This window comes from Peromyscus leucopus, chromosome 3 (assembly GCF_004664715.2).
Source record: "Peromyscus leucopus breed LL Stock chromosome 3, UCI_PerLeu_2.1, whole genome shotgun sequence".
Lineage (NCBI taxonomy): Eukaryota > Metazoa > Chordata > Mammalia > Rodentia > Cricetidae > Peromyscus > Peromyscus leucopus.
Genome location: NC_051065.1, coordinates 150,350,278 through 150,378,266, shown reverse-complemented (window position 1 = coordinate 150,378,266; position 27,989 = coordinate 150,350,278). Strand labels below are relative to the sequence as shown.

The 27,989-nt window shown below is 49.4% G+C and overlaps 1 protein-coding gene across 1 annotated transcript in view; it reads right to left on the bottom strand.

Annotated features, from left to right (window-relative positions):
• Positions 1-27,989, bottom strand: part of B4galnt3 (beta-1,4-N-acetyl-galactosaminyltransferase 3) — a 107,050-nt gene that overhangs the window by 13,783 nt on the left and 65,278 nt on the right. Inside the window, exons 2-14 of the mRNA XM_028880451.1 lie at positions 23,013-23,116; positions 21,380-21,457; positions 13,702-13,797; positions 12,999-13,089; positions 12,505-12,605; positions 12,035-12,102; positions 10,514-10,592; positions 10,320-10,386; positions 4,040-4,183; positions 2,811-2,920; positions 1,863-1,963; positions 1,566-1,627; positions 3-768 (exon numbers count right to left, since the gene is read on the bottom strand). Coding sequence (XP_028736284.1) covers positions 3-768; positions 1,566-1,627; positions 1,863-1,963; positions 2,811-2,920; positions 4,040-4,183; positions 10,320-10,386; positions 10,514-10,592; positions 12,035-12,102; positions 12,505-12,605; positions 12,999-13,089; positions 13,702-13,797; positions 21,380-21,457; positions 23,013-23,116 — 1,867 coding nt within the window. The remainder of the gene's footprint in view (positions 1-2; positions 769-1,565; positions 1,628-1,862; positions 1,964-2,810; positions 2,921-4,039; positions 4,184-10,319; positions 10,387-10,513; positions 10,593-12,034; positions 12,103-12,504; positions 12,606-12,998; positions 13,090-13,701; positions 13,798-21,379; positions 21,458-23,012; positions 23,117-27,989) is intronic.

Here is a 27,989-nt window from a genome sequence, read left to right as displayed (position 1 = left end):
ACCCCCGGGTCCTCTGGCTGAGCTTTCTCAGGAAGACCCGTGTGACTTCCAGGGCCTCCTGCTCCGGAAGCAGCAGGTTGCCAGATGTGTTACAGCTCAGATCAATCCAGTCAGTCCTCAGGGCTTGGAAGTCAAGGTTCTGAGCACTGAAGGTCTGGCCCCAGTTCACCACCGGGTCAAACACAGGTACGTATTCGAACACCTCACTCATATCTTCTTCCTCTTCTTCCACCTCTTCCTCTTCCTCCACTTCTCTTTCCTGGCCTGCTGCTACCACCACGTCCTCCTCCCCATGCCAGCCCCTGCTGGGAGCCTGGGGCTGCATCCGGTCACCCCTTCTCTGCTCAGCAATGTAGGACTCCACTTGATTCAGCCACTGGGCCTGCTCAAGCGTCTTCCCGGGACTGTCCCCAGTGGGTCTGGCTCTCTGAACGAGAGGCAGGTTCCTCAGGGTCCCCTTGTCAGAATGAGACAAATCGTGGCTGGGCACAGGGCTACTTTTCCCCTTCCTTTTCTCTGGCTGCTGGCCTGGGCTGCCACTAGTCCTTGTTGGAAAGGGAGGTGTCGAGTTCCGCCTGGAAAAAGGGGCCAACGGGCCACTCTGTGGGTGAGCCAAGAGCTTCCGGAGGTGGTAGTCAGTGACACCCAGCCCTGGGGTGGAAGTAGTCCTTTGTTTTCTCCCTTGTGTCCCAGGATCCTGGTCTTGGGAGGCAGGGATGTCCTCTGCTTCTTCATACTGGGGTTCTTCCAGAAGGCCATCCTCAAAACCTGTTAAGAATCATCCCTCAGTTCAGGAGTTTTCAATTCTTCCCCAAAGACACAACACGGCAGATGGTTACCCATGGGACATCCCGAGGGGTCCAGGTGGGGGCCGTTTGCTGTGTGACCCTGCACAAGTTACTCCGCCTCAGTTACCCCCTGGTTTGTTATTTCCATCAAGGCTGAAAGGCGGCATGGTGGTGCAGGCCTGTCATCATGCACTTGGAAGGGAGAGACAGGGGGACTGTCACAAAGTTGAGTCTAGCCTAGGCTACACAGCAAGTTCCAGGCTATCCTGAATGCCAGGGTGAGACCTTGTCTTAAAAAAAAAAAAAAAGCAAAAGCACATATGCAAACAAAGGAAAGCTTTTAAAAATCGAAACAAAACATAACCACTTAGAACACTGTGAGCCCAGTGATATAAAATACCTTATAAGCACCGGCACCATTTAGGACTCAACAAGTGAGCTCAGCCATACCCTGTCCCTCATGAAGGAAGGCCACAGCAAGACAGGATTTCTCTATAGCATGCTTCCCAGCAGTGTACAGAGCGAGGGTCCCACGGCCACCCACGTCTCCAGCTGCCCCAGTGCGTGAGAAGCATCACTCTCTACGTGGACTGAAATGGAAGGCGTGGGTACTGCTCTGCTCCCTGGATTGTGATGAGGGGATCCGATGGGGGGAGGGGGTTGCATGCTAAGCTCCTCGGGTGCAAGGCGGTATGATTAGAATGTTCCCTAGAAAGAGACCACCACCACCCGCAGCTAGGTGCGCTCTGACAGCCTTAGCGGCACTCGCCTCTGTACCTGGCTGCTCCAGGCCCTGCTTCTCTGGCTTGTCCATCTTGATATACTCCTGGAAGCTGGACCTGTAGGAGGAAGGACATGTGGATGGGCACCAGATTCCTCACAGATTATTCCTGGGAGAGAGTGGAGAATGGAGCTGGGACGGTATGTTCTGGGCAGGTATACCCACACATGCACGTGTGAGGAGGGCCCAGGACTCCTCAGCATGGAGGGGCCGGCCCTCCAGCCTAGGCAGCTCTCCTGACTCCCACAGGTCCCCTGAAAGTCCCTCCACTTGCCCCATGCAGTGCCACACACCTGTCCTGGTCATAGGCACTTTCATGGTAGAAGCACTTATTATGGGTCTCCATGTGGCTCAGACGGGTGTAGTCGTTGGGATAAACAAAGGACAGATGAACCTGGAAGCAGAGAAAAGAGGGCATGCATGAGGGAGACTCCTGGGGACGGGGGGGGGGGGGCGGGGACGGGAGGGGGGAACGACGGGAGGTGCCACGGTGCTGAATGTCACACACTTAGTAATGCAGTCTTGACTCATCTTTTCACACATGCCCTTGTGGGCTCCTCCCTGGGCCATCTGTCTCCCTTAGCTGTCACCAAGACCATTTCCTCTTCCCTTCGCCACCTGACCCCCTCCTTCCATCTTGGAGCCTCTCTTTATCCACTCCCTCTCTCAGCGCTGAGCCCCTTCTACACTCCATTTCCTTTGCTCTTAAACACAGCCTGAGCTCACCGCCACCAAAAACGTCCTCAATTATGGCCCACACTCTCTGGCCTGGCCATGACTCTTGACCACTTCCTTCATGCCTCCAGTCCTCTATCTTCATCCCTAGACCTGGGTGTATCACGTTCTTTCTGCTCCCTCACCCTCCACACAGATAAAGCTACCACCCACATCTAGTACATTTCCCCAAGCATCTTGTCTGTCAGTTTAAAATGCCACTGGCTACCCAGTTTCCGGGACTGGGCAGGCAGGACAGGGTCTGTGTGGCCCTTGGAACAGTCACCAGGCTGTAGGACTGGGGGAAGAGACAGATTCGAAGGCAGAGCATCTATCTGCAGGTTCTGCAGGACAGTTCACCCTAGTGAGCCCAGCCAGGGATGCAGCCCAGGGACCTGAGAGGCCATCCTGTGTGCTGGGACACAGGAAGCACGGAGTCAGCTTTAGTCCATCCCCCATCCCCTACACCCCCAGCCACAGGCAACAGGCCTTCTCCCAGTCCTCCTTGGTCTAGGGACATGACTTACAAAGCGGAGGCCCTGATAGCGCTGTAGCGGGAGCCCATCCACCAGGTAGCTGGGTTTGTAGGGACAATCAGGCAGGACATGGCGCAGATGGGACTTGGGGATGAGCGGCACTGAGAACAGAAGGGAAGAGGAGGATCGAAGTGTGTGAAGAGGTGAGAACACAAACATCTGAGGGCCACAAAGGCCTCTGGCTGAGGGAGAGACCCGATGTCCTCCACCAGAGCAGCCTCCAATCATACTGTAGTCACTGGTGACAGCTGTGGTCCCAATCCATGTCTATCGGCTGAGACTGTCACCACAGGAAGAGAACTCCAAGACACAGGGACAGTACAATTGGATCACTGTCTAGCGACACTTCAAGAGGCCACAAGGCTCCACCTCAGCATACTTCCCTTAGCGGATTCCCTTCCTTCTCCCGCTGTCCAGTTTTCACTACTTTTTGGTTTTGTTTCTCTGAGACAGGGTCTGCCATGGTCACAAGCTCAGGATCTTCCTGCCCCATCCTCCTGACTGCTGGGACTGTAGATAGGTGAGACACCTGGCCACTGCCTTCTTTTAAAGGGAAAAAAAGGGGCACACCATCAGCTTTTAAAATGTAAACATGAGCAGCTGGGGATGCTCTCCAGGGCAGAGAACAGGCTCAGCCCAAGGTCCCAGATTCAGTCCTCAGCATCGAAAGACTAACATAGTCACTCCTTACTGGGTGATAAGAGTTGGGATCCAGGGGGCTGGAGAGATGGCTCAGAGGTTAAGAGCAATGCCTGCTCTTCCAGAGGTCCTGAGTTCAATTCCCAGCAACCACATGGTGGCTCACAGCCATCTGTAATGAGATCTGGTGCCCTCTTCTGGCTGGCAGGCATACATGCAGGCAGAACACTGTATACATAATAATAAATAAATCTTAAAAAATATATATGTTTAAAAAAAAAAAGAGAGCTGGGATCCATAAAAAGGCTGACATTTGTGGCCATCTAGGACTGTGTGGGGACATCTGGACTCTAATTCCAGGGTGTTGGTTAGAAAATGTCTACTCTATAATGATTTGTGAAATCATAAAACTGGACATAAATGCTCTTGTAATTTGGTATGTATGCTATGTTTTACACTTCAAATGGGGAAAAGATGTTGTTACTTTGGGGATACTGTAGCATAGAGAGGTCTCCTGAGTCTTTTTCATCAACACAGAGAACCTGGCAGGTGTAGACCCTCCATACAGTGATCAAACTTACCTCGATAGAGGGTGTCCCGAGGGTCAGGCCGCAGCATGTCAGCTGGGGGCTGCTCATCCCTGGGAAGAGTGTTGGAGGAGCTTACATGGCTGGCTGCTGTCTGTGGGATGTGGCCCACCTCATCCATCCTGAGGATGGTCTCATCTGAGGCCAGAGAGGAGAGAACAGTCGGAAGCTGTAGGTCCTTACAGAACCGAGTGCGCTCTGCGGGGTGGGTGGAGCTCAGGCATGGCCTCTTTTTCCTTCAGGTAAATCTGAGCTGTGTGGAGCCCCCGCCCTCAGATGCCCAGTCACTCGTGGATTTAGCCGGCTCCTTCTGAGCCTGCTTCACCTCATGGCCAGCACACACCATGATTTTGCATAGACTAGGAAAAGATACCTCCTCCCCCAAATGCTTTACTGCTGACCTGACAGAAATCTACACTCCGCCATAATATTTACTTTCACTTAGTGTACGCCTAGGTAGTACTTCTTGGGTATTCCTGGCAGTGCTGGGGTTTGAACCTGGGCTTCTCTGGTAAGACAGAAAGATGTTACCACCCATGCAATCTAGTTCCAGGCTCTAGCGTGGGCAGCCTCTCATACTGTGTGAACTCAGCCTCTGTGAGTACCGTGTGAACATGGTGAGCCAGGCTCCCCCAGGCATCCACAGCACTACAGTGGCCCTCCTTTATCTCCACTAGCCACAGTACTGCTTAGCACAGCTGAGGCTAGCCTCAAGTCTGCTCACACCACCTCTCTCTTCTCCAGCCCACAGCTTAAGCTGGTGGTCAAGCACCCACATGGGGCGGTGTAACTGAGTGGGGGTTGTGAAAAAAAATGTGTCAATAGTAAAAGGTTTCTGGTTATACCACACAATATCGGCCTTTGCTGCTGTGGGATGTCGTTCTGTATGCTGTGAATATGTGTTGCTCTGATTGGTTGATAAATAAAATGCTGATTGGCCAGTAGCCAGGCAGGAAATATAGGCAGGGCAAGCAGACAAGGAGAATTCTGGGAAGAGAAAGGGCTAGTCAGGAGTCACCAGCCAGACACAGAGGAAGCAAGATATTAAGGCAGAACTGAGAAAAGGTACCAAACCACATGACTAAACATAGATAAGAATTATGAGCCGGGCGGTGGTGGCACACGCCTTTAATCCCAGCACTCGGGAGGCAGAGCCAGGCGGATCTCTGTGAGTTCGAGGCCAGCCTGGGCTACCAAGTGAGTCCCAGGAAAGGCGCAAAGCTACACAGAGAAACCCTGTCTCGAAAAAAAAAAAAAAAAAAAAAAAAAAAAAAAAAGAATTATGGGTTAATTTAAGTGTAAGAGCTAGTCAGTAATAAGCCTGAGCTAATGGCCAAGCAATTATAATTAATATTAAGCTTCTGTGTGGTTATTTTATAAGCAGGCCATGGGACTGAGGAGGCCTGGCCAGGACCAGAGAAACTTTCTGACTACATTTGGCACTTACCATTGGGCATTGATCCACATAGACCTAAAAAAGCTTAAAATTCTGAACGCACAGAAACGGAGCCACACTAGGCTTCCTAGTCTCACAGTCTCATGCCAGCATTAGCGTAGACACTTGTCTCCTAACAACTGCCTGTGAGATGGAGCTGGCCACCAGCCGTCATGAGCTAAGCAGCAGAGCCTATTCCCACCACCGTACACAGTGGAGTCTCCAAGCCATGCAGCACACTGTGTGGTAGATTTAGCTTTTGCTAGTACAGAGAGAGAAAAAAAAAAAAAAGAGGTTTCTGGGCTACACGCTGCTGGATGGAGGCATGGACCCACTGCTTCCCAGAGTCAGGGGTGAACATGACTCCCAGAGCTGGAGGTGAATTACCTCCGTCATGTTGAAAAGGTGAAATGGGCGGAGTCAGCTGCTGCTTCAGCATTAGCCACTCATTTTAACAATTTAAACATCTCTCCTGGTCAGAGAAGCATTATAGATTCACAATAAGTCAGATTCAGATGGAATAAACCTCTTAACGGGCTACAATGTGTGTAAAAATGTATGTAGGCTTAAAAGAGAGAGAAAAAGGAACATATGCAGTTATATAAAAAACAGGTAGTTTTAAAAAATAAAGTCTTTAAAGAGAAAGTAAAAATAATATTAAACCTCTGTGTGATTATCTTATAAAAGGCTGTGGGACTGTGGGTGAGAGATTTGTCCCAACCAGGGGCCAGGAGGGACAAACAGAAAATCTGACTACACTTTGCCACACACCTAGTGATGCCAATGAACAATCCCTGAAACACCTTGGCTCAGGTTCAAGATATGGTGTTTTTAATGTGCACATGAAGTTTTACATTCTTATAGAAATGTAACAGATTAATGATAGAAAACAAAAACATGAGCATTTTGAAAAGCTGTTAAGTGAATTTTGGCTTAGAATTAGAATTTCCAGGATGGCCCTTAACATAACTTCTAGTTTGTACCACTTATTTATTCTGAAAATGGTGATCTCAGCAATGATTAATGCAAAGCAGTGCTCTCAGCACTGGTGATTATAAAATTAAAATATTGATCAAGGTGCTGAGGATAGGGCTCAGTGAGTAAGCATGTCTGCTTCATAAACATGACTTTAAACCTCAGAACCCACATCAAAGCTGAGCACAGCCTGTAGTCCCAGTGCTGGGGAGCAAAAATAGGTAGATCCCAGGAGCCCACTTGCAGCCAGCCTAGTCAAAACAGTGAGCTTCAGTTTCACTGAAACCCTGTCTTATGGGGATAAGTTAGAGAGCAATAAAGCAGGGTGCCTGATGTCCTCTCTGGCCTCTGCACGTGTGCCCAGGCACATGCACACACGCACACATGCATACACACACAATATTGATTACTTGAAATAAACTGGAAGATGCTCCATATTCTACAGCATCAAACACTCAGCCAAAGTTTAATCTTTTAAATAAATGGTTTTGGTTTTTTTGAGACAGGGTCTCACCATGTAGCCCTGGCTATCTTTTAACTCACTATATAAACCAGGCCTTGGGGGTTGGAGAACTGGCTCAGAGGTTAAGAGCACTGACTGCTCTTTCAGAGGTCCTGAGTTCAATTCCCAGCAACCACATGGTGGCTCACAACCATCTGTAGTGAAACCTGGTGCCCTCTTCTGGTATATAGGCATACATGCAGGAAGAACAGTGTATACATAATAAATAAATAAATAAATCTTAAAAACAAAACAAAACAGGTCTTGAACTCTCAGAGACCTGCTTGCCTCCAGCTCTTGAGTGCTGAGATTAAAGGCGTGTGCCACCACATCTGGCCCAAGGCTTATTTTTATTTGTTTGTATGTCTGTCTATGTGAGTATATGCCATATGGGCTGGTGCCTGCAAAGGCCAGAAGAAGGCATCAGAAGTCTTGGAGCTGGTAATGACAGGTTAACTGAGCCCTACCTGATGTGTGTGCTGAGAACTAAACTCAGTCTCTGAAGAGCAGTATGCACTCTCTGTTGTTGGTGTTTTCAAGACAAGGTTTCTCTGTATAACAGCTATGGCTGTACTGGAACTTGCTTTGCAGTCCAGGCTGGCCTTGAACTCACAGAGATGCACCTGCCTCTGCCTTCTGAGTTCTGGGATCAAAGATGTGCACCACCACCAAGCTCTTAAGTGCTCTTTTTTTAAAAAAAAAAAAAAAAAAAAAGCTTATTTTATACTTTTAAATTTTATTTTACGTGTATGAGTGTTTTGCCCAAATCTATGTATGTGCTCCATGTGCTTGCCTGGTGCCTACAGAGAACAGAAGAGGATATCAGGTCCCTTGGAACTGGAGTTAAAGATGATTGTGAACCACCATGCAGGTGCTGGGGACTGAACCTAGGTCCTCCGCAAGAGCAACAAGTCAGTGTTCTTAACCACTGAGCCATCTCCCCAGAACCAAGATTTAATTCTTTATGTAAAAGTAAAGCATAGATATTTCATCAATGCACAAATTTTCTTTTGTCTTTTGATAAGTGGTATATCAAAAACATAATTTTAAAATGAATTTCCAGGGCTGGAGAGATGACTCAGAGGTTAAGAGCACTGGCTGCTCTTCCAGAGGTCCTGAGTTCAATTCCCAGCACCCATATGGTGGCTTACAGCCATCTGTAGTGAGATCTGGTGCCCTCTTCTAAATAAATAAATAAGTCTTTTAAAAAATTGAAAATGAATTTCCATATGACTTGTTATCAGTAAATGTTCGGTGTGTATACCTACTCTATGGACCCATACATCAGGAGCTGTGTGCAGATTTCTCAGGCTAAAAGGGATTACTGTTGGGAGATGTTTAAGAAATTCTGCTCCAGAGAGATCCCAGGGGAGCTGACTGCCTGCCTTTTCCTTCTGTCCCCTGGGTTCTGTCTTCAGCCCCAGATGTTATCATATCAGATGTGTGGATTCTATCTACTCTTTTTGTTTTGTTTTATTTTCAAGCGAGGGTCCTCTGTATAGCCTTGGCTGGCCTGGAACTTGCTTCTGTAGACCAAGTTACAGAGATCCACCTGTCTCTGCCTCCTGAGTGCTGGGACTAAAGGCGTGTACCACCACCGCCTGGTTCTACTTTTTTAATGTATTTATTTTGTTTATGAACATTTTTCCTGCATGTCTATCTGTACCATGTATGTGCAATGCCTGTGGAAGCCAGAAGGGGGTGTCAGGTCCCTGGAACTGGAGGAAAGAATGGTTGTGAAGACACTATGTGCATGCTGGGAATTGAAAATGGCGCCTTTGCAAGAACAACAGGTGCTACTAACTTCTGAGCCGTCTGTCCAGCCCCCAAATCCGTGGGTTCTGACACCACTTCCTCTCTAACATCCAGCAGCTCACAGCTTGTCCCTTCTGCTCTGCACCTCTTACTTTGACCAACAACAACTTCCGGCCTCTCCTGGGAGCCCAGACGGTCCTTCTCCATCTTCTCTCCTTCAGCACATTCACTTTCCTGTCTCTGGTCTCACTTTCCTGTTCTTCCCCAGGACTTCCAGCCTTGCTGCTCACCATACTCTTGCCATGGAAGTCTAAAGATGCTATCTGTTGTTTTTCAAGACAGGGTTTCTTTGTGTAGCTCTGGGTGTTCTAGAACTCACTCTGTAGACCAGACTGGCCTTGAATTCACAGAGATCCATCTGCCTCTGCCTCCCAAGTGCTGAGATTAAAGGTGTGCGCCACTGACGCCCAGCTAAAGATGCTATTTTTAATTTTAACTCTTTTCTGTACTGGGGGTGGAAACCAGGGTATTGCACATGCTAGGCAAGTATTCTACCACCAAGCCACACCACAGCACATTTATTACTATTATCATTATTATTATTATTACTACTACTAGTAGTAGTTTTTGAGACAGGGTTTCTCTGTGTAGCTCTGGCTGTCCTGGAACTTGCTCTGTAGACCAGGTTGTCCTCAAATTCACAGAGATCCTTCTGCCTCTGCATCCCAAGTGCTGGGAATAAAGGCATGCCACCACCATTGACTAAAAATAGATTTTTAATTAAAGTAGAATTACATTCCCATTCGTTCCTCCCTTCAGGTCCTCCCAAGACCTCCATTCTCAAATTGACAGCCTCTTTGTCTTTGATTATTATTGTTACATTCATATATATATATATATATATATATATATATACATATATATATATATATATATATGCACAAATATACAAATATAACATGCTGAGTCTGCTGTCAAGTGAGCCCCATGGTCCCAGAATCCCTTGTAGTTATATTCAAAATGTTAGGCATGGGTGGGCAAGGGCATTTTTCGGAGGTAGGGCCCAGAGAGGTTCTAGCAGGTTCTTTTTGTTTGTATTATTTTTTCTTTTTTATATTTTCTTCATACACACATACATATATTATACATTGAACATATTTCCCCCAGAATGCCCCACTCTCCCTTTTCTCACTTTGTGTCTATTTTTAAGTCCCCATGTGATAGCCTTGAATATATATATGATCCTCCTGCCACAGCCTCCCTAGAGCTGGCAACACTTAGACAGAAGCAGGTGGATCTCTGAGTTCAAGGCCAGCCTGGTCTACAGAGCAAGTTCCAGGACAGCCAGGACTACACCGAGAAACCCTGTCTTGGAAAACCAAACCCGAAGCTACCACACCTGTGTCTAGCATGTTCTTAAACAGACCGCTGACCCTGGAGAGTCAAGACCCCTAATTGTAAGGTCCCCCAGGCTCTTACCCTCTCTGGACCTACTTCACACCATGTTCTAAGAAGCAGAACTTTATCTCCACCCCTCCAAGCTCAGCCTGGGCCACATTCTCCTGACTGGAGCCCCAGGCGCTCCCAGGCAGGCAGAGCCTACTCACTTGTGAAGAGGGACAAGGCAGGGGAGTCAATGATGGTGAACTTGGCTCCAGGGTCATTCCGTCTCCACTAGAATTAGAGGAAGGGCACAGATGTCGGAGACCGTTCAAGAGATACGGAAGGGAATGCTGGGAAAGGCGGGGAGGATGAGGGGTGGGGGGGAGGGTGGGGGGAGAGGGATGAAGCAGTCACTCACCGCGACCTCCACGTGGTCGGTGCCCTCACCATTCTGCTTGTGCAGAACCTCAAAGTAGTACCTGAGGGAGGCCGACAAGCTGGCAGAAGGAGACAGGAAACGGGATTCTCCTCAGCTGGTCCCCTCGGTCCACCTCTCCCACCCACAAGCTCCCTGGTGCTCCTTTCTCTTCCCAAGAGCTTGCCGTTTAACTATCCCCACCTACCCCTGACAGCTGGCCTTGGCTTTCTTTCTGCAAGGGCCAGATATAAGTGGTTCACAAGTCAGTTGGGGGACCCAGTGAAAGAGTACTCAGAGCTAGGCCTTGGCAAGCCATTGCTGCACACCACCACCACCCTCTGCTTTGACGGACCCTCCTTGGCTGTAAGGAGGAGGCACCATCCTCTTTAGTATTTTGCCCAACGTCACCCAGGTAGTAAGCAGTGGAGCTGTAATTTGGACCAGGCAGCCTTGCTTTAGGGTCCGTGCCAACCACTGAGAGGACTCACACTAGTGTGAATGCTCACACTAGTGCTGGTGCACTCACACTAGTGCTGGCCCGCCGCAAGGGCTCTTCGCAAACTAGGTCTGCTCAAGGCAACTTCTGGCCAGCATACGGCCTCGCCTGTGACTGTGCCAGCCACCAGGTGGCAGGCTGAAGCTGGACTAAGTTCACAGCCCAACTCTTCAGGCCATTCCCGGCTGTGGGCTGGAAAAGGTTTGATTTCTCCAGGATCACTTCAAAGTCATTCTTCCAGTTCCCTGCAGGGTCCCTCTCTTAAACCCCAGAGCAACCACTAGGCAGCCGTTACGTGTGAGAGCATTTCTAGATCTGGAGAAAACGGGAAGGCAGGGACGGCTAGAAAGGAGACCCGTTTTCTAATCTTGAGTGTCACTCAATATCTGTGTGGCCTGCCATCAGTCACAAAGCTTCCCTGGGCCTGCCTCAGTGGCCTCATCTAAAATGACCAAGGAGGCTGGAGAGACAGCTTAGAAGTTAAGGCTGAGCACTGCTTTTGCTGAGGACCAGGGTTTGATTCCCAGCATCCGCAGGGCGGCTTCCAACCACCTGTAAAACCAGTCCCAGAGGATCCAATAATCCTTCTGCCCTCTGAGGGTACCAGACCCACACATGACACACCCATATACGTGTAGGCAAAACACACTCACTAAAAAAAAAGAAAGAAAGAAAGAAAGAAAGAAAGAAGAGAAAGAAAAGAAAGAGAAAGAAAAGAAAAAAAAAAAAAAAAAAAAAAAAAAAAAAAAAAAAAAAAAAGAAAGAAAGAAAGAAAGAAAGAAAGAAAGAAAGAAAGAAAGAAAGAAAGAAAGAAAGAAAGAAAGAGTCTAGAAAGGCAGTTATAAAATGAAGGGCAGGCAGATGGCTTCTGCTTAGGCAGACGGTGTAGACGGGCGCTCAGGCACAGTAGCCCTGAGCAGCAAGCTGGCGGAGACGGTGAGCAGGGCCCTCCCAGCTCTCTCATGCTGGCAGGCCTGGTACAGAAGGGGCTCACAAGAGTATGGGTGGTAACTCTCCCCACTCACCTCACTGGCTTGGAAATTTGACTCTGAAATTTCCCAAACTCGCCGGGGGCTGTCCATTCCTTTCCTGTCTAGAAGGGTGGGGAGAGGGGTGGGGAGGAGGGAGAGGGAAGGAGAGAAGATAGAGGAAGGAAGGAAGAGGAGGGGTGAGAGAGAGAGAAGACGGAGTTAGGGAGGATGGCTGGCCAACACACGTCTGCCCCCACTGGTGGAAGGGAGCCTTCCCACAGGCAATCAGCCCAGCGTGAATCTTCAGCATGGGGCTAAGGGACCGTGGACCCCAAAAGATGTATGTGCCTGGGCCCCCCCTCTGCCCACATCTCGCAGGGCCTCTGCAGAATAGGGCGGAGCTGAGGGGCAGCGTGTGCGGTTTCTGTCTCTTCTTCACATCAGTGATGCTAAATGGTCCAAGAAGCTCCCAACAGTCTCCTAGACCACATGACTGAGTGCCTCCAGGGGCCGAGGGACCCTACCTTGCCCACACTGGCCAGCAGCTGAAGGCCCGAGACCTGGTCATCACGACTCAGCCAGAATTCGGCATTGTCATCGGCAGCGATGGCAAACTGGATCTTCCCTGGGCAATGGCAGAGTATCTGGGTCAAGGAGGGCCTTGGCACCAGGGCTGAAAGCCTACATTATGTATGCCTGGGCACTAATTCCCTTCACTCGCAGTGTCTTACTGCCTCCCACCTTTATATGGGGGACGGGGAACCCCTACATTCTGGGGTAGCAATATGAAGATGGGAAAGACTTATGAAGACCAGCCAGTTCCAGCTGCAAGACAGAGAGAGGCAGCAGCCTGAAGATATGGGATGAGAGTTCACCATGCCTCAGTTTCCCCTCTCCCTTGATGATGGGCTAACAGGGGTTCACTGCAGGTGTATTTCCTAGTTCGGGCGTATGTTTCTAGGACCTCCCTGAAGAACTCAAGAGCAGGAAGAAGGATGAGGCTTTGGGGCTGCCTCACCATCGGTAAAAGGGTGCAGGTAGCCAAATATGCGGAGACCATAGTTGGTCCACTTGGGGGACACAGCCAGCTTCCTCAGGGTTGTGCGGATCTATGTTGAGAAAGATGAACTGTTGTTACTCAGAATCAGGAAGAAGAACTTAAGGAATTTGAGTTTGAGCCTCTCAGGACTGGTGGGAAGACTAGGAGGGGACAGGAGATGAGAGACTAGGGGTGTGGCGTGCTGTGTGGCAGTCAAGACAAGTGTCAGGTCCCATGGGCGGTGGTGGCGCACGCCTTTAATCCCAGCACTCGGGAGGCAGAGCCAGGTGGATCTCTGTGAGTTCGAGGCCAGCCTGGGATACAGAGTGAGTTCCAGGAAAGGCGCAAAGCTACACAGAGAAACCCTGTCTCAGGAAAAAAACAAAAACAAAAACAAATGTCAGGTCCCACTCAGCTCTTGTACATCTATACATGTTGGCCCTGGATAAACACCAAGAGAGCCTAAACTGAAACGCTATAGAATGGCAGGTGGCAAGAGGCTCAGGAAGGAGAAGACAAGAAAGACATCCTCAACAGAGGACGAGGGGGCCCGAGAGACCAGGGGAATGATATAGACTGAAACGGACTGAGAAGGGGCCGGGGAGGAGGCGGGTGGGAGAGATGAGATGGGGGAGACACAGATGATCTGGGGATGGTGGGCAGACACCCCACAGGCACTTACATGGGGGTACAGTGGGAAGTGCAGGTTCCTCCTGAGCTGTTGGATGGAGCTGCCGCACCAGTCTTCAAACACATGCAGGTTGGCATGGCCCCGGAACTGTGTGGAGCAGAGACAGTGAGTGAGCCGGAGCAGCCTGTACTCTGCCCCGTGATGGAGTTCCAGGGCAGAGCAAGCTTCCAGGGCACAGTGCTTCTTGCATAGTCTATGGAAGGCTGGGCTCCCAGCCTGTGTGTGGTGCTACTGGGAGATGGTGGGGCCTTTAGGAGGTGGAGACATTGCAGGGGACAATTAGGTCACTGGGCTGTGGCCCTGAAAGGGATATTGGGATCCCAGCTACTTTCTGTCTTACTTGATTTTCTAGTCCTTTGCCACCATGATGTACTAAGTGCCAGAAGCCCAAAGCAGCTGGGCCAAGCGAGCCTAGGATTAAACCTCTGGAACCGTGAGCCAAAGCGATCCTTCCCTCTTTGTGAGTTGGGTATCTCAGGCACGTGGGTCACGATGGAAAGCTACCACCACAGCCCTGTGGCCTGACTCTCAGGTTGGGGGTCACATAGGCACACATGCCTACACGTACACACAACACACTCTCATTCCTTCCAGACAGGAAGGGAGCCGCCTTGCATCCTGCAGGCGCAGGAGAGGGGCATAATGGGGCAAAATGGCAGGGGGAAGTAGGAGGGGCTTGGCTAGGTTCCAGCCAAGGGCTTGCCCACCACGCCTCCCCTGCTCCTCATGGAAGGCCCTGCGGCAGCCTGCCTGTCAGGAAGCCTTATCTACACAGTGGTCTTCCCACTCTGTCTGGGAGAAGCAACTGAGGAAGATTATGGAGGCCTCTGGTGTCGTCTCATCCCCCCCCCCCCCCCGCCTGTCCCGTCCTCGCCGTCCCCCCATGCGCCAGGCTGTGCAGCACCAGGGGCTCCCGCAGCCACAGCTCTTGGCAGCACTGCACTGACAGAAGCGTCTGCCCTTTCTCTGTCCCTCTCTGCTGTGGCATGGGAGGGGGACAGGCCTAGGCCTGGAGCAGAGGCTCTCGCCGACGGCAGCCATACTCCAGGCGAGTGGAGGGACCATGTTTAGGAAGGGCAGAGAAGCAGGGATAGGTCCCCGCTGACCCACAGTTCCACACTACTCCCGCCCAGTTCCTTCCACAGCCGAGCACACTCCACGTGGTGCCCCATACACACACACACACACACACACACACACACACACACACACACACACACACACACACACCAGGTCCTGCCCTGCCCCCACCCCACCCGGAGCCTGTCAGATCCAAAATCTGAGCCACTCTTAAGAAAAAAGTGGGCAGGAGTGGAAGAGGCACCCAGACTGAAGGAGCCCTTCTGGGTCCTCTGTGCAGTGATGCAGGATGGGGTGTTGGGAGGATGGCTCAGTTAACACAGTGCTTTCCACCCAGGCACCAGGGCCTGAGCGCCATGCCCAGAAGTCACTGAAAAGGGTGGCGTGAGCTTGGAATTCTAACACAGGCAGGGGAGAGAGACAGGAGGCCCCTAGAGCTCTCTGGCCAGGCCAGTCCTAAATGGGCGAGCCCCAGGCCCGAGATCTTATCTCAAAACTCCAGGTGGATGGCCCCAGAGGTTGTCTTCTCGCTTCCACAGGCACCAGCACACATGTACACCCCCAACACACAATCCTTTTTTTGAAAGAGGGGTGTGGGCACAGGGGAAGTGTCCACAGGAGTGCTGAGGATCTAAGTCAGGCTGCAGTGATGGACTAGACTTCATGGACTGTAGTTGGAGAGAAACTCCACGCCCCTGCAGGGCCACAGCCCAGCTATAAAATAAACACACAGACGCTTATATCATTTAAACTGTTTTGCCCAATGGCTCAGGCTTCTTGCTATCTAATTCCTATATCTCAAATTAACCCATATCTATCAGTCTACAAGTTGCCACGTGGCTCATGGCTTACTGGTACCATGCATCTCGCTGGTCATGGTGGCGGCTGGCACCGTCTCCCTGCCTCAGCCTTCCCCTTCCCCGGCTTCTCCTCTCTCTTTGTCCCGCCTGTACTTCCTGCCTGGCTACTGGCCAATCAGCATTTTATTTATCAATCAATCATCCACAGCTATGGACACTGTCCCACTCTGGACCCTGAAGACAGAGCCCAGCTCGTCACTCTCTAACCCTTAAGTGCACTGGCTGGTCAACACTTGGTACGTAGGACCTTGGGAAGTAGCCATCGCTCACAGGAATGCAAGTAGGGGCTGGGGTGGGTGAGAAAGTGTGTGGGCTGGTAGGTGGGAGTCGGGTTGCGACTTTGAGGAAGAGAAGAATGGGGACATTATGCTGCTTGAGGAAATTCCTCAAGTCCGGCTGAAAAGATTCAGTTGTCTCCTCCAAGTGCTCTGCCTTTTGGCCCTCCCCGGGAGACCTCCAGGTCAGAGAGCTCTGGTCCCCGGAAGAGCAGGGGACTAGAGGGTGAACACTGCCACCAGAGAGGTGTCTGTGTGAAGCCGGGAGCTAGGATGCCAGCTCAGCGTGAGAATGGGCTTGGCAGGCAAGCAGCTTTGGCCTGAGGCAAGGAGACACCACCCCTCACCGCTTCTCCCCAGGCTACCTAGCTTGGCCAGGGAGCCTGAGGTGCTACGGAAAGCCAGCAGAGCAGACCAAGAGTGAATGAGAGAATTGGCCCTTTCTTTGGGGTAGACCTCACCCAGCATTTGGCTGAGTCTCGGACCCTTGTCCCCCACCTCTGGCTGTGGGGGTGTCTTGGAGACCCGCGGACACTGTCTTCCTCCCCAGACCCAGATTAACAACTACACCAGAATTTGTGTTACTCCGTTTCAGGGGTTTTGAACTAGCAAGGATGTGGCACACTCTGGCACACCAGGCTTGGCCGTGGCCCCGCCCCCTTTCCAGCATAGGCAGAAGGCCGGGAAGGAGAGAACTTCCTCCAAGCTTTAGTTGGCATGGTCTGGAACCTGCCGTTAGCTGCAGTAGTGGAAAATGTATCCACTGGATTGTCTCTTTAAGAAGGGAGGCTATCAGGGCTCAGGAAGTGACTCCCTGAGAACACACAGCAAGTACCCTGTGGAGACGGAGGGGCAGAAGGGAGTATTTAATAGAGTAAGGCCTGCCTCACTGCCGTCCCTTCCAACACCCCGCCTCTGCGGCCTCACTGGGCTGGCCAGGCCGGCAGCGCGGCATGTAGCCTGAGTGGATGACGGCGTCTCTCCTGCACTGAGTCCCCTCACGGCCTCCAGGACTGTTCTGAAGCAGCTCAGCTGGCGTGACCGAGCAAGTCACTCTGCGGCTGAAACCCTGGGGTGGCTGCAGAATAAAACCTCACTGTGATCTTTACGACTGACCTGCCTGCCCAGCCCTCACCACACACCACACCCTCCCTGCCCTACCTACCCACATCTAACTTCTAGCCTTTGCCCAAAACCATCCAACTCTCGACTTCCCACACTTTCCCAAATATTGGTTCCTGATCAGGCCCTGTGCTTATTTCCTCACATGGCAGGCTCCTATTTATTCTTCAAAAGTTTTCTCAGACACTTGTGAGGCCCTCTGTGTCTGCTCTGGGAAGAGCTAAGAGCTCCTTCCCCTGTGTCCCCGCGCATCTGGATTATCTGAATGAACAGATGCTTGTAGAAGCTGGATTCAGAGCAATGCATTCTGCCGGAGCTCCTACCGTGAATGCATGCGCTCACTGTGCAGTCAGATTAAGGAGGGTGGAGCACAGCTCAGTGGTATAGCACTTCCCTGGGGAGGGGGGAGGGAGGGAGAGAGAGGGAGATAGACAGATGGGGGGGGAGAGAGAGAGAGAGAGAGAGAGAGAGAGAGAGAGAGAGAGAGAGAAGGAAAAGGAACTCAAATCAAAGACCAAGACTTGAGAAGTGTAAAATGGTGTCACCTGTGTCTGGAGCTGTTGCAAAGGGACAGACGGACAGTTTATACAGTGAACCCAGGGGCTCTGTCCATGCTACGCAAGTACTCTATCAACCAATCTATATCCTCAGCCCTGGTTTCCTTATCTATCTATCTATCTATCTATCTATCTATCTATCTTGCAGTACTATGAATTGTATCTAAGGCCTCACAAATTTCAAGCAAATGCTTACCACTGAGTGACTGAGCCAGAAAGTTCTAGAGTCTTTGATGATGCACAACCCTATTAATATACCGAAAGTTACTGGGTTGCACACTGTGAGTGAGTGACTTGTAAGGAACATGAACTAGATCTCAATGACATTTCTGTTGTTCTGTTTTGTTTTTGAGACAAGGTCTCAACATGTAGCGTAGGTTAGTCTCAAACCCAGAGCAATCCACCTGCAGTGACGAGGGCCAGGGAGATGCTTTAGTGGTAAAGTGCTTGCCCCACAATCCAACACCCTGAGCTCCATCTTCAGCCACATAAAAAGCTGGGTGCGGTGGACCAAGTCTGCAATGCCAGCAGTCCTACTGTGAGATGGGAGAATCACCCAGAGCTAGCCTAGAACACACTGTGCAGCAGAAACAAGAGACCCTGCCTCTATAAGGTGGAAGATGAGAACCGATTCCTGAAAGTTGTCTTCTGCCCCTGCCGCTCCCCCTCCCCCAGAAATAGTAACAAGCTGAGTGTGGTGATACAAGCCTATAACCCTGAGGAATCACTGTGGGTTCTAGGATATCTTGAGCTAATATATAAGCTCTAAGCGGCTTTAGGCTTCATGTCTCAAAAACCCAAAATAAAGGAACAGGAAAAAAAAAAAAAGACAAAAAATCCTGAGTCAATGTGTGGGGCTCTGGATTAAGTGCTGGAAACAAAATAAATCAGAAACCTTGAGTCCCATGGCCTAGCTTTATACACAGGTGAGAAGCACCGTCTACCAATTGTATAGTAACATGAACACTGTGACTTGCTTAGGTCAGCTGTGTTCACCAAGCTTCTTGCTTGTAATTATTTTTGTTTTGGGGTAGACCCAGGTAGACAGAGTGTACCAACAGACCTGCACACTGACCAGCAGATGAACTGGCTGGCACTGGAGTTTGCTAGCAGACATGGAAGTTTTAAGACAGCTACCCCATGCACCCCGCCCAGCTGTCCAACCCGCTTAGTCCTCTCTCACACCAAGGCCAGCAGCTAAGGCTGCTGCCTGTTCAAATGACTCTGGCCTCAGAGCAGACAGGCAAAGCTTGAGATCGGGGAACAAAGAAATGTCTCGACTTTTATTTAGTCTTTGTTCACTTAGAACAAGGCTCTCCACTAACTCTGAAACTTCTCAGACACACTGACTACAAAGGGATGAGTACCCTGATCTGAGAGCCACTGAGCTGGGCACACAGAAGTCCCCATAATGGGAGGGACAGGAAGCTAGACTGGAGTGGATGCTACTCATCTCCTTGGGAAATCAGGGATTCCCTAAAGGTCTATAGAGATTGAGGATTTTAAATGTTTAAATTTTAATTTTAATGTTTAAAGATGACATCCATGGAAATCGGTCATTTTACCACTAAAAAGGTCACACAAATGTACTAAGATACCAATTATTTCTTTAAAAAGGTCAATCCTGGCCAGGTGTGGTGGCACATGCCATTAACCACAGTGCTCGGTAGACAGAGCCTGGCTCTGTGAGTTCCAGGCCACCCAAGACATCTTTTCTCAAAAAAAAAAAAAAAAAAAAAAAAAGTCCACTCCAGGACAGATATGGTGATGGCACATGCCTATAATCTCAGCATTCAGGAAGCTGAGGCTGGTGGGTCATAAATTTCAGGCTAGCCTAAGAGACCCTATCCCCAAAGTGAGAGAGAGAGAGAAAGAGAGACAGAGACAGAGACAGAGACAGAACACAAATGAAAACATGGCTAGAGGTGGAGGCACATGCCTGTAATCCTAGCACTTGGGAGGTGAAGGCATAGGATTAGGGAGTTCAAAGTCCAGCCTTGTCTCAAAAATAAACAAGCCAGGGATGGTGGTGCACACCTTTAATCCCAGCACTCGGGAAGGCAGAGGCTGACGGGTTTCTATGAGTTCAAGGCCAGCCTCGTCTACAGAGTGAGTTCCAAGACAGCCAGAGTTGTTACACAGAGAAACCCTGTCTCAAAAAAAAAAAAAAAAAAAAAAAGAAAAGAAAAATGAAGGAAGCTGCCCTTAGAGAGAAGGCTAGACCACCAGGACCAAGCGATCTCTAGAGCACGGCTCAGCATACATCTCCAGCTGCCTGATGATGTCACCTAGAACAGCTAATGCCAGCACTGTAATCCATCCTCACTCTGGGCTTTAAAAAGAGGCAGTCTCATTGAGCAGGGGAGCTAACACTGTCTCTTTTGCTCTTGCCCTTGAGTGGGTGGGTTGTAAACAAAACCACCCAAGCTGCAAGATCTATCTGTAAGAGGAACAATAAAGACAATAGACCGGCCCACACCACACAGCTAAGAGAAGTCGTCTCTACCACAGGCTCCAGGATGGAGACCTTGGGTTCTAAACACACTGTAAAATATGACTCCCCAAAGCACCATGCTATTCCACAGTTCTGGTACAAGCATGTACTCAAGGTAACTTGTACATGCTCACCAAAAAAAGAAAAAAGAAAAGAAAAGAAAGAAAATATTGTCAATGCCTATTAGTAAACAGTATCATGATGGCTGGGATTTTGTAAAGAGACAGGCTGTTTCTTTTCTGTGCCGGCTCAAGTCATTGTTCAGCTGTGCCAGTACACCTGGTTGTGATTTTTGGTCCCACAATAACTGCTTTCTGAAGCAGATTCCTAATGCATGTTCCTCTAGAACATTGGTAGTTCAGAGTATTAACAGGCACTCACGGAAAAGGCAATTCAGGGGCAAATAAATTTGGGACATGCTGAGCTAAACCAGGCTAAACAGATTTCCCCAGGACTTCTCAGAATCTTTCATATGTTAATGTGAATTTCCAAGAACAGTTGTCCTGCAAAGTGGGTTTTTGGTTTGTTTGGTTTTTTTTTTTTTTTTTTTTTAAGTTTATTTAACAATGAATTCCTTTCTTCCTGGAATATCTTACAGAACTTAATGGTTTGAGAGAACACTCCTGGGGAAGTTGTTATCTTTAAGACTTGGGATTGGCAAGGCCATGAAAGTCATGTAACTTCCCCAGATACTGTTTTCCCACCTATAAAATAAGCATAACGACTGTTACTGTTTGGATCTACAACATCCCTGAAATGCCCACAGGTCACAGGGTGCAGTGCTATTGTGGATGGGTGGAAGCTTTAAGACAGAGCCTAAAGGAAACAAGTCCTGCCCTGGAGGGGATGTTAGGGCCTGTCCCCTCCCCTCTTTCTTTATTCCAGGCATCCTGAAGCTAGGATAATCCTCCTCTAGCTCTACCTCGATGTGCTGGGCTACAAAGGCCCTAAGCAACAGGCCCAAAGAACCATGACCGAAAACCCCTGAAACTGTGAGCCAAACCGGGAGTCCATTGTGCCAGGCATTTGCTATCGTGACAGAAAGCTGAGTTAACACAATGACACTACCTTACAGGAGCAAGATAGCTGTAGTGAGTTGATGTGCAGAGCTTGGCACCCACTAGGCCTGCAGCAAATGCTTGTGCTCTCTATTGGAGAAAAAGCTAATGAGCCTAGAGGGAAACATTTTAGTACAGCAATAATCACAAGAGAGTTTTCTGAGATCTCTGTGTTTCATCGGTTTAAGATTCTTGAAAGACCTGGATCAGTAGAGTTCCTTACCTCTGAAAGCCATGGGACGGGCTTGTTCCACTTCAGGTAGCTACTGTTCCTACTCCTACTTCCGGAAATTTCTTGGTCCTATCAGAACAAAGAATGAACTTGGTGAGTACATTGTTAAAAAATTGGAGATAGGACAGCATTCAGGGCTCCTTGAAGATGCCCTCAGGGAAGTAGGGGGTCCTAGGACACAGTCCCTGCTCCGAGGAACCTTGTCAGCATTCAGGGGGCTGGAGAGATGGCTCAGAGGTTAAGAGCACTGGCTGTTCTTCCAGAGGTCCTGAGTTCAATTCCCAGCAACCACATGGTGGCTCACAGCCATCTGTAATGAAATCTGGTGCCCTCTTCTGGTGTGCAGACATACATGCAGGCAGAACACTGTATAATAAATAATTTATTTAAAAAGGGAGAGAGAAAGAGACCCTTTCATTCATTATTTACATCATATCCCCAAGAATATCTCAGGCTTCTCAACATGCACTCCTGAGGTCTGTTCACATCCCTGAATTTCTTCAACCTGCTCCATGAGAAAAAAACTGACCCTGGACCCACTTGGGACAGGAACTGTGACTTCTTATTCCTCCAACACCCCCTACCCCAAGTGCTATCTAGATTTGTCACTGGTCTCAACAAAAAGGAGTCCCTCAAAGACTTCCCAAGTCCTCCCTACTGTATACACGTCTATAGATTTACTCTGGTCTTGCCTGGCTTTGAGGATCCATATCTGTTTTGGCTCAACTGTTGCAGGGATGGGATTCCAAACTGGAATGGCCCTTAGTTTCCCTAATCTACCACCTGATAGCACTATAAGGAAATGCTCATGACAAACTACACTCCAGCTGTTTGCAGGGAAGTGCATTGGGTTACTTTACCACCTCCGGGACTATTCATCAGATACAGTCCTGTCTCCAAGATATGCCGGTTAATATGCAGAAAACGCTCTGTGTGTGTGTGTGTGTGTGTGTGTGTGTGTGAGAGATGAGAGAGAGAGAGAGAGAGAGAGAGAGAGAGAGAGAGAGAGAGAGAGAGAGAGAGAATAGGTGGGCATGAAATCCAGGGCCTCACATAAGCTAGGCAAAGGCTCTACCTCTAAGCCTAGCTTTTAGGGTGTGTTGTCTTGAGATGGGGACACATGCCTGGAACAGCTCACAGATAGTGTAGACAATGTTGTAAAACCTGAAACAAGACAACTAGGCCCACTGAGGCTTTGAGCAATGGTTCTCAACCTGTGGGTCACAATCCCTGGGGGTGGAATGACCCTTTCACAAGGGTCACATAGCAGATATCCTGCATATCAGACATTTACATTACAATTCATAAAAGTAGCAAAATTACAGTTATGAAGTAGTAAGGAAATAATTTTATGGTTGGGGTCACCACCACATGAGGAACTAACTGTATTAAAGGGTCGCAGCATAGGAAGGTTAAGAACCACTGGTTTTGAGGGAGGCAAGATAGATATCTGAGATCATCTAGAACTTCTTAAGGCCAGACTGGGATCCTCCCAGCTCTCTCCCCTCTGCATACACCACAGAGAAGAAGATTTCCCTTAAGGCCATGGAGCAACTGAGGGTAACTGGAGGTCCTGCAGATCCAGCAGCAGGAGGCTGGAAGGAAGGTTGGACCTGCCGCATACCTTGAGGCTCAGCCTCTGGGGATGATAGAATTGGAGATTGGGATCAACGGCGGGGATGTTCCTGTTGGCCAGGGCCTTGGCCAGTTCTCTCCAGCTGCCGTATCCTAGGAAAGGGAAAGAGAAAAACAAGGTCAACTAAATTCAGGAGCCCGTAAGTCTGTAAGGTTAGAGAGGCAGAGATAAGAGAGGGAATTGCTTCTCTTCTCCTCACCCCACCTCACAAGGTAGGTATGAAGCGGGCGAGGCAGGGGCAGATACAAATTTAGCCATAGTCCACAGGGCAGAGAGTGGGAAAGACCTCTTACCGTCCCCCAATCAGAGAAGGAACACTGCCTGGTGAACTCAGCTACTGCCCACACACTGTGAGGACCTACTACAGCAGGATTCTTACCCAGCTACACAGAGTGAGTGATTTCTCACAAAAGGCCCAGTCAAGGAATGGTGGCAAAGGCCATTCCCAGGGCAGCAGCAGGGGATTATGGGAGGTGGGGATGGGGAGGGGATAAAGGGCACACTTCTCTCTGGTCATTAACCATGGGATTGCTGGATAGAACTAGAGTTGAAGGCGGCAGGAAAGAGTGAGCCAGGGACTTGGTTTTTGTCAAGCAAACTTAGAGGACTAGCTAGTCCTGATCTGATCTGAAGGCTATTTGTGACTCACTGACGTGCGCGCTCTGGAACAGGTGAGCTCGCATGCATCTGAGGAGGCTAAAAAGACAGACCATGGTGGGAGGGAGGGGACAGGAACTGCTGATGTGCAAGCAAGGAAGAGGCAGAGGCAAGGGGCTGCAAGGGCGTGAGGCGGGAAGAGTCAGGGCCCAGGGTCAGTCTGTAACTCACTAGAAGCCAGTGCCTTCTCAACAACCAAGAGATCGGTGGGCTTCAAGTAAGTGAGCCTACAACACTGTAGGCCATAAATCAGAGGTGTGAACCATCAGACCAGTTCTTAAGTTCACTCCATCCTCAGTCCAGGTACGAAAAAATGGGAAAAACAACAACAACAAAAGTCCTTAAAGCCAGGCGGGTGCTAGCGGTCCAGCCTTTAGTCCCAACACTCAGGAAGCAGAGACAGGTGAATCTCTGAGTTCAAGGCCAGCCTGGTCTACAGAGTGAGTTCCAGGACAGCCAGGCTACACAGAGAAACCCTGTCTCTGAGGGAAAAAAAAAATACAAAATAAAACGGGGACCAAGGCTCCTCTAGAGTCACAGAACGAAGAGGAACAAGGCTAAGCTGAGAACCTGAGTGCGCTGCTTCACTAAGATGCCCTGGTGGGGCTGGGGTGCATCTCGGCTTGGAGTTCAAGCCAGGCTCAACACAGGCTCTGCTCAGGAGGAGTCGGATGGATGCAACACTTGGGGAAAAAAAAAAAAAAAAAAAACTCCACGTAAAAGGAGTTTGGCAGTCATCCCCCGCCCCCTTGGGAATCAACAGTTGGCAGAAGGCAGAAGTGTCATGGGATCCCTATGTGAGCTCCAACAGGGACAGAGCTAACTAAACCAAACCAGAATAAACAGCTAAGTGTGGTGGCAGATGCCTAGAACACATCAAAGATCTAAGGGAACTAAGGCAGGATTAAACCAGCCTGAGCTACATAGCAAGACCAAGTCTCAGCAAAACAAAAACAGTCACAGAGTACAAGGAGTATAGACCATACAGAAGGTGGACATCACCCCGTGCCTTATGTGCTGATGCTTGGAGGGGTGGGCACGGAGTCACAGACTGGAGCATGCCCTGGGGGGCTGGACTTTTCTGATGGGGCTTGTGTTGAGAAAGCATCTCAGAGGCGTGGCATCATGTGAGCCTTTTAAGATGCTGGAGTCAGGTCAGAGGCTATCATTCTCATCTTACAGAAGGGGAAAGAGGAGCCTGGAGTTCTGAGCCACAGATCTATTTGTCACCCAAGATTAGAGAAGATAGCCCTTACAAGCCAATGTCTGTCATCATTTACTCTCTCCCCTGTGGCCACTCTTTAGCAGAGCTTAGAGGAGTCCTGGAGTCAGAGATCTTAGCTACGGATCTGGGCCTTGGGTTACTACCCGGAGATTCAGTCACACTTACAGTTATGAGAACTTCTGGCCTCCAAGGTCACATGCACAGACACATACTTTAAAAAAAACTCAAAAAATGCACCCCTCACACTGTGTGAATGTGTGCGTGTGTGTGCGTGCGTGTGTGTGTGTGTGTGTGTGTGTGTGTGTGTGTGTGTGTGATGCATCATGGAGACCAGAGGGCATTGGGAATCCCCCTCATTCACTCTTTACCTATTCCCTCTGAGGACAGATCTCTCCATGAACCCAAGGTTCGTGTTTTCTCATCTAGACTGAAAGCCAGTAAGTCCCAGCCATGCTCCTTCTCAGTCCCCTGCACACACACAGGGTGTCCGTCCAGCTTATTACATGGGTCCTGGGATCTGAATGCTGGTTTCCATGATTGTACAGCAAGTGCTCTAAATTCCTGAGCCATCTTTCCAGCCCCAACCCCTTGTTTTTAGAGGAGTCCTGTTGGGCGAACTTGGCTACAATGCTCTTGATGTCGCTTCTTGGTAACCGAGCACTGACTGGCTGCCTGAATCCACTTATTAGCTGTAAACCCCTGGCTTCCTGGCTGTACTCAGAACTGAACTCAGGTCTATACTAAGTGAAGAACTGTCACTGACACCAGTTCTATTCCTTTTTAACTGAAGGCTCTCTGTGGCCAAGGATAGCTCTACTGAGGAAAAGACAGGAAACTCAGTAAAATTAAACCTAGCCAGGCCCTTACCTGCAGGTCACAGGTATGTCTACACGGTTCCGAGATATAAGATTTGGATGGTCAACAGTGTCGTCTTCGGGCTTTGAGTGACAGGTCCAAGTATACATGCCCCTTCCAGCTATAACAGCCTGAGTAAGTCACTGTATCTCTTTAACCTTGCTTTCTTCATCAGGATGAGCATCTGCCAGGCCTTCTCCATCCACCAGGCCTGCTGTGAGCAGTGATTATATGTGTCCGCCCCACAAACTGCTTGATACGAGTCCCTTCCTCCTAACAGTTCCTGAATTAGGGGTTTGGGTTTGAGAGTCGGGGGATAGGAATCCCAACTTCTTTTGAATTATGTGAACTCTTAAGAGTCAGTAGTGGGCTGGAAAGATGGCTCAGAGGTTAAGAGCACCGACTGCTCTTCCAGAGGTCCTGAGTTCAATTCCCAGCAACCACATGGTGGCTCACAACCATCTATAGTGAGATCTGGCACCCTCTTCTGTGTACATAATAAATAAAATCTAAAAAAAAAAAAAACAGTCAGTAGCTCTGACACTCCCCTCTGCTTAAGCAGACAGGGTGGCAAGGACTTGGTGGGGGTGGTAACATAGCAACAGATGTATCCTCTCTGCTCCATGGACTTTGTGGTCCTCTATCACCTCCCCATGGCCCTGCCACTGTTCACTAGGCAAACACTCTATGTTAGGCACTGGGCCCTTTGCTTGGATCTTTCCCATCTCTGCATCTGCATTAATCGTGCCAGTGGGTACCCAGTCCTTGCTTAGCCCCCGGGGGGCCATTGGAGCTGAAGAACGTGCTGATTGAATGACTGGCACTTGTCACTCGTCCCCTGTCAAGTGATTCCTCCTGCTTCCGGCTGAACTCTCCTTCCAGAGCACCAGCTGCCAGGGCCCGCTTCTCCTACAGCAGGTGTCAGAGGCAGACACTCCGATCTCAGGTGTCAGACAAAGCACCACCCAGGGCCTCATGCTTTGCCCTCACAAAGCTGGGCTATCAAGTTCACCATCAGCCAGAGCTTTGCCAACATGCCTCCTGGGAGCAATCGACTTCAAAGGCCTGGAGATTATCATCCTGGCTCTCGGGGACACTATAGCACACATATATCCCTCGGTATCATTTTTCAAAGACTCTAACATATGTTAACTCCAATTGCCTCCTCTCACCCTTTCCCTCAGAAATAACAAAAACAAAACAACAAAAATGGGATGATTATCAGCCCCAGGTCACACAGTGAAACGATAACCCACGTGAGGCAGCCAGTGCCTCTGACCACTCAATCTTCAGCATCACTTGGTGCTGCAGGGCAGGAACTACCACTCATTTCCCTTCATCTGATACTCTTGCCTGTATAGCATGTGGACGTCAGGGCCAGTCAACGGGAGAACGGGGAAGGCCCTCACTGCTGAGGCTGCCACTGATACTGCAGATTCTACAGTGGGATGGCAGGCTTGAGCTCCGACTGCATCTCAGGGGCTGGAAACACTTCAAAGTATTTTAACTTAACAGTCACGGGCTGGAGGCAAGTTTAGTTAGTACAAAGTGCTTGCCAGGGTAGAGCTCAGGGTAGAGCCCTCACCAGTGGTGTACAAGGCCCTGGGTTTCATCCCCAGCACAAATTTAATATCCGTATTATGTTTACAGTATTTGGTCTGAGTGTATGCCTGCAGGCCAGAGCAACTTAGGAAGTAAAAAGTTAATGCTAAATTTGTGGGTCAGTATAAATTCCCAAAGCCTGTTAATAAAGACCCTGAACTAACTGGCTGGCCCAAAGCACACTCCCTTCTAGCCCACCACATAAAAATGTGCTCAAGGGGGCTGGAGAGGTGGCTCAGAGGTTAAGAGCACTGGCTGCTCTTCCAGAGGTCCTGAGTTCAATTCCCAGCAACTACATTACATGGTGGCTCACAACCATCTGTAATGAGATCTGGTGTCCTCTTCTGGCAAGCAGACATACATGCAGACAGAACACTGTATAGATAATATAAATAAAAATCTTTAAAGAAAGTGTGTTCAAACCTCTACCAGTGCTCAACCAGACTTCTTACAAGCTTGTGGAAATGTGTATTGCTTTTGCTTCTAAGTAACTATAAGAATGATACCAATAGCAGCCAACATTAATGAGCACTTATTGTATGCAAAGCACCATGCAAGGAGATATAGTTTTGGGTTGTTTTGTTTTTATTTTTGAGACAGGGTCTCACTATGTAGCCATGACTGGC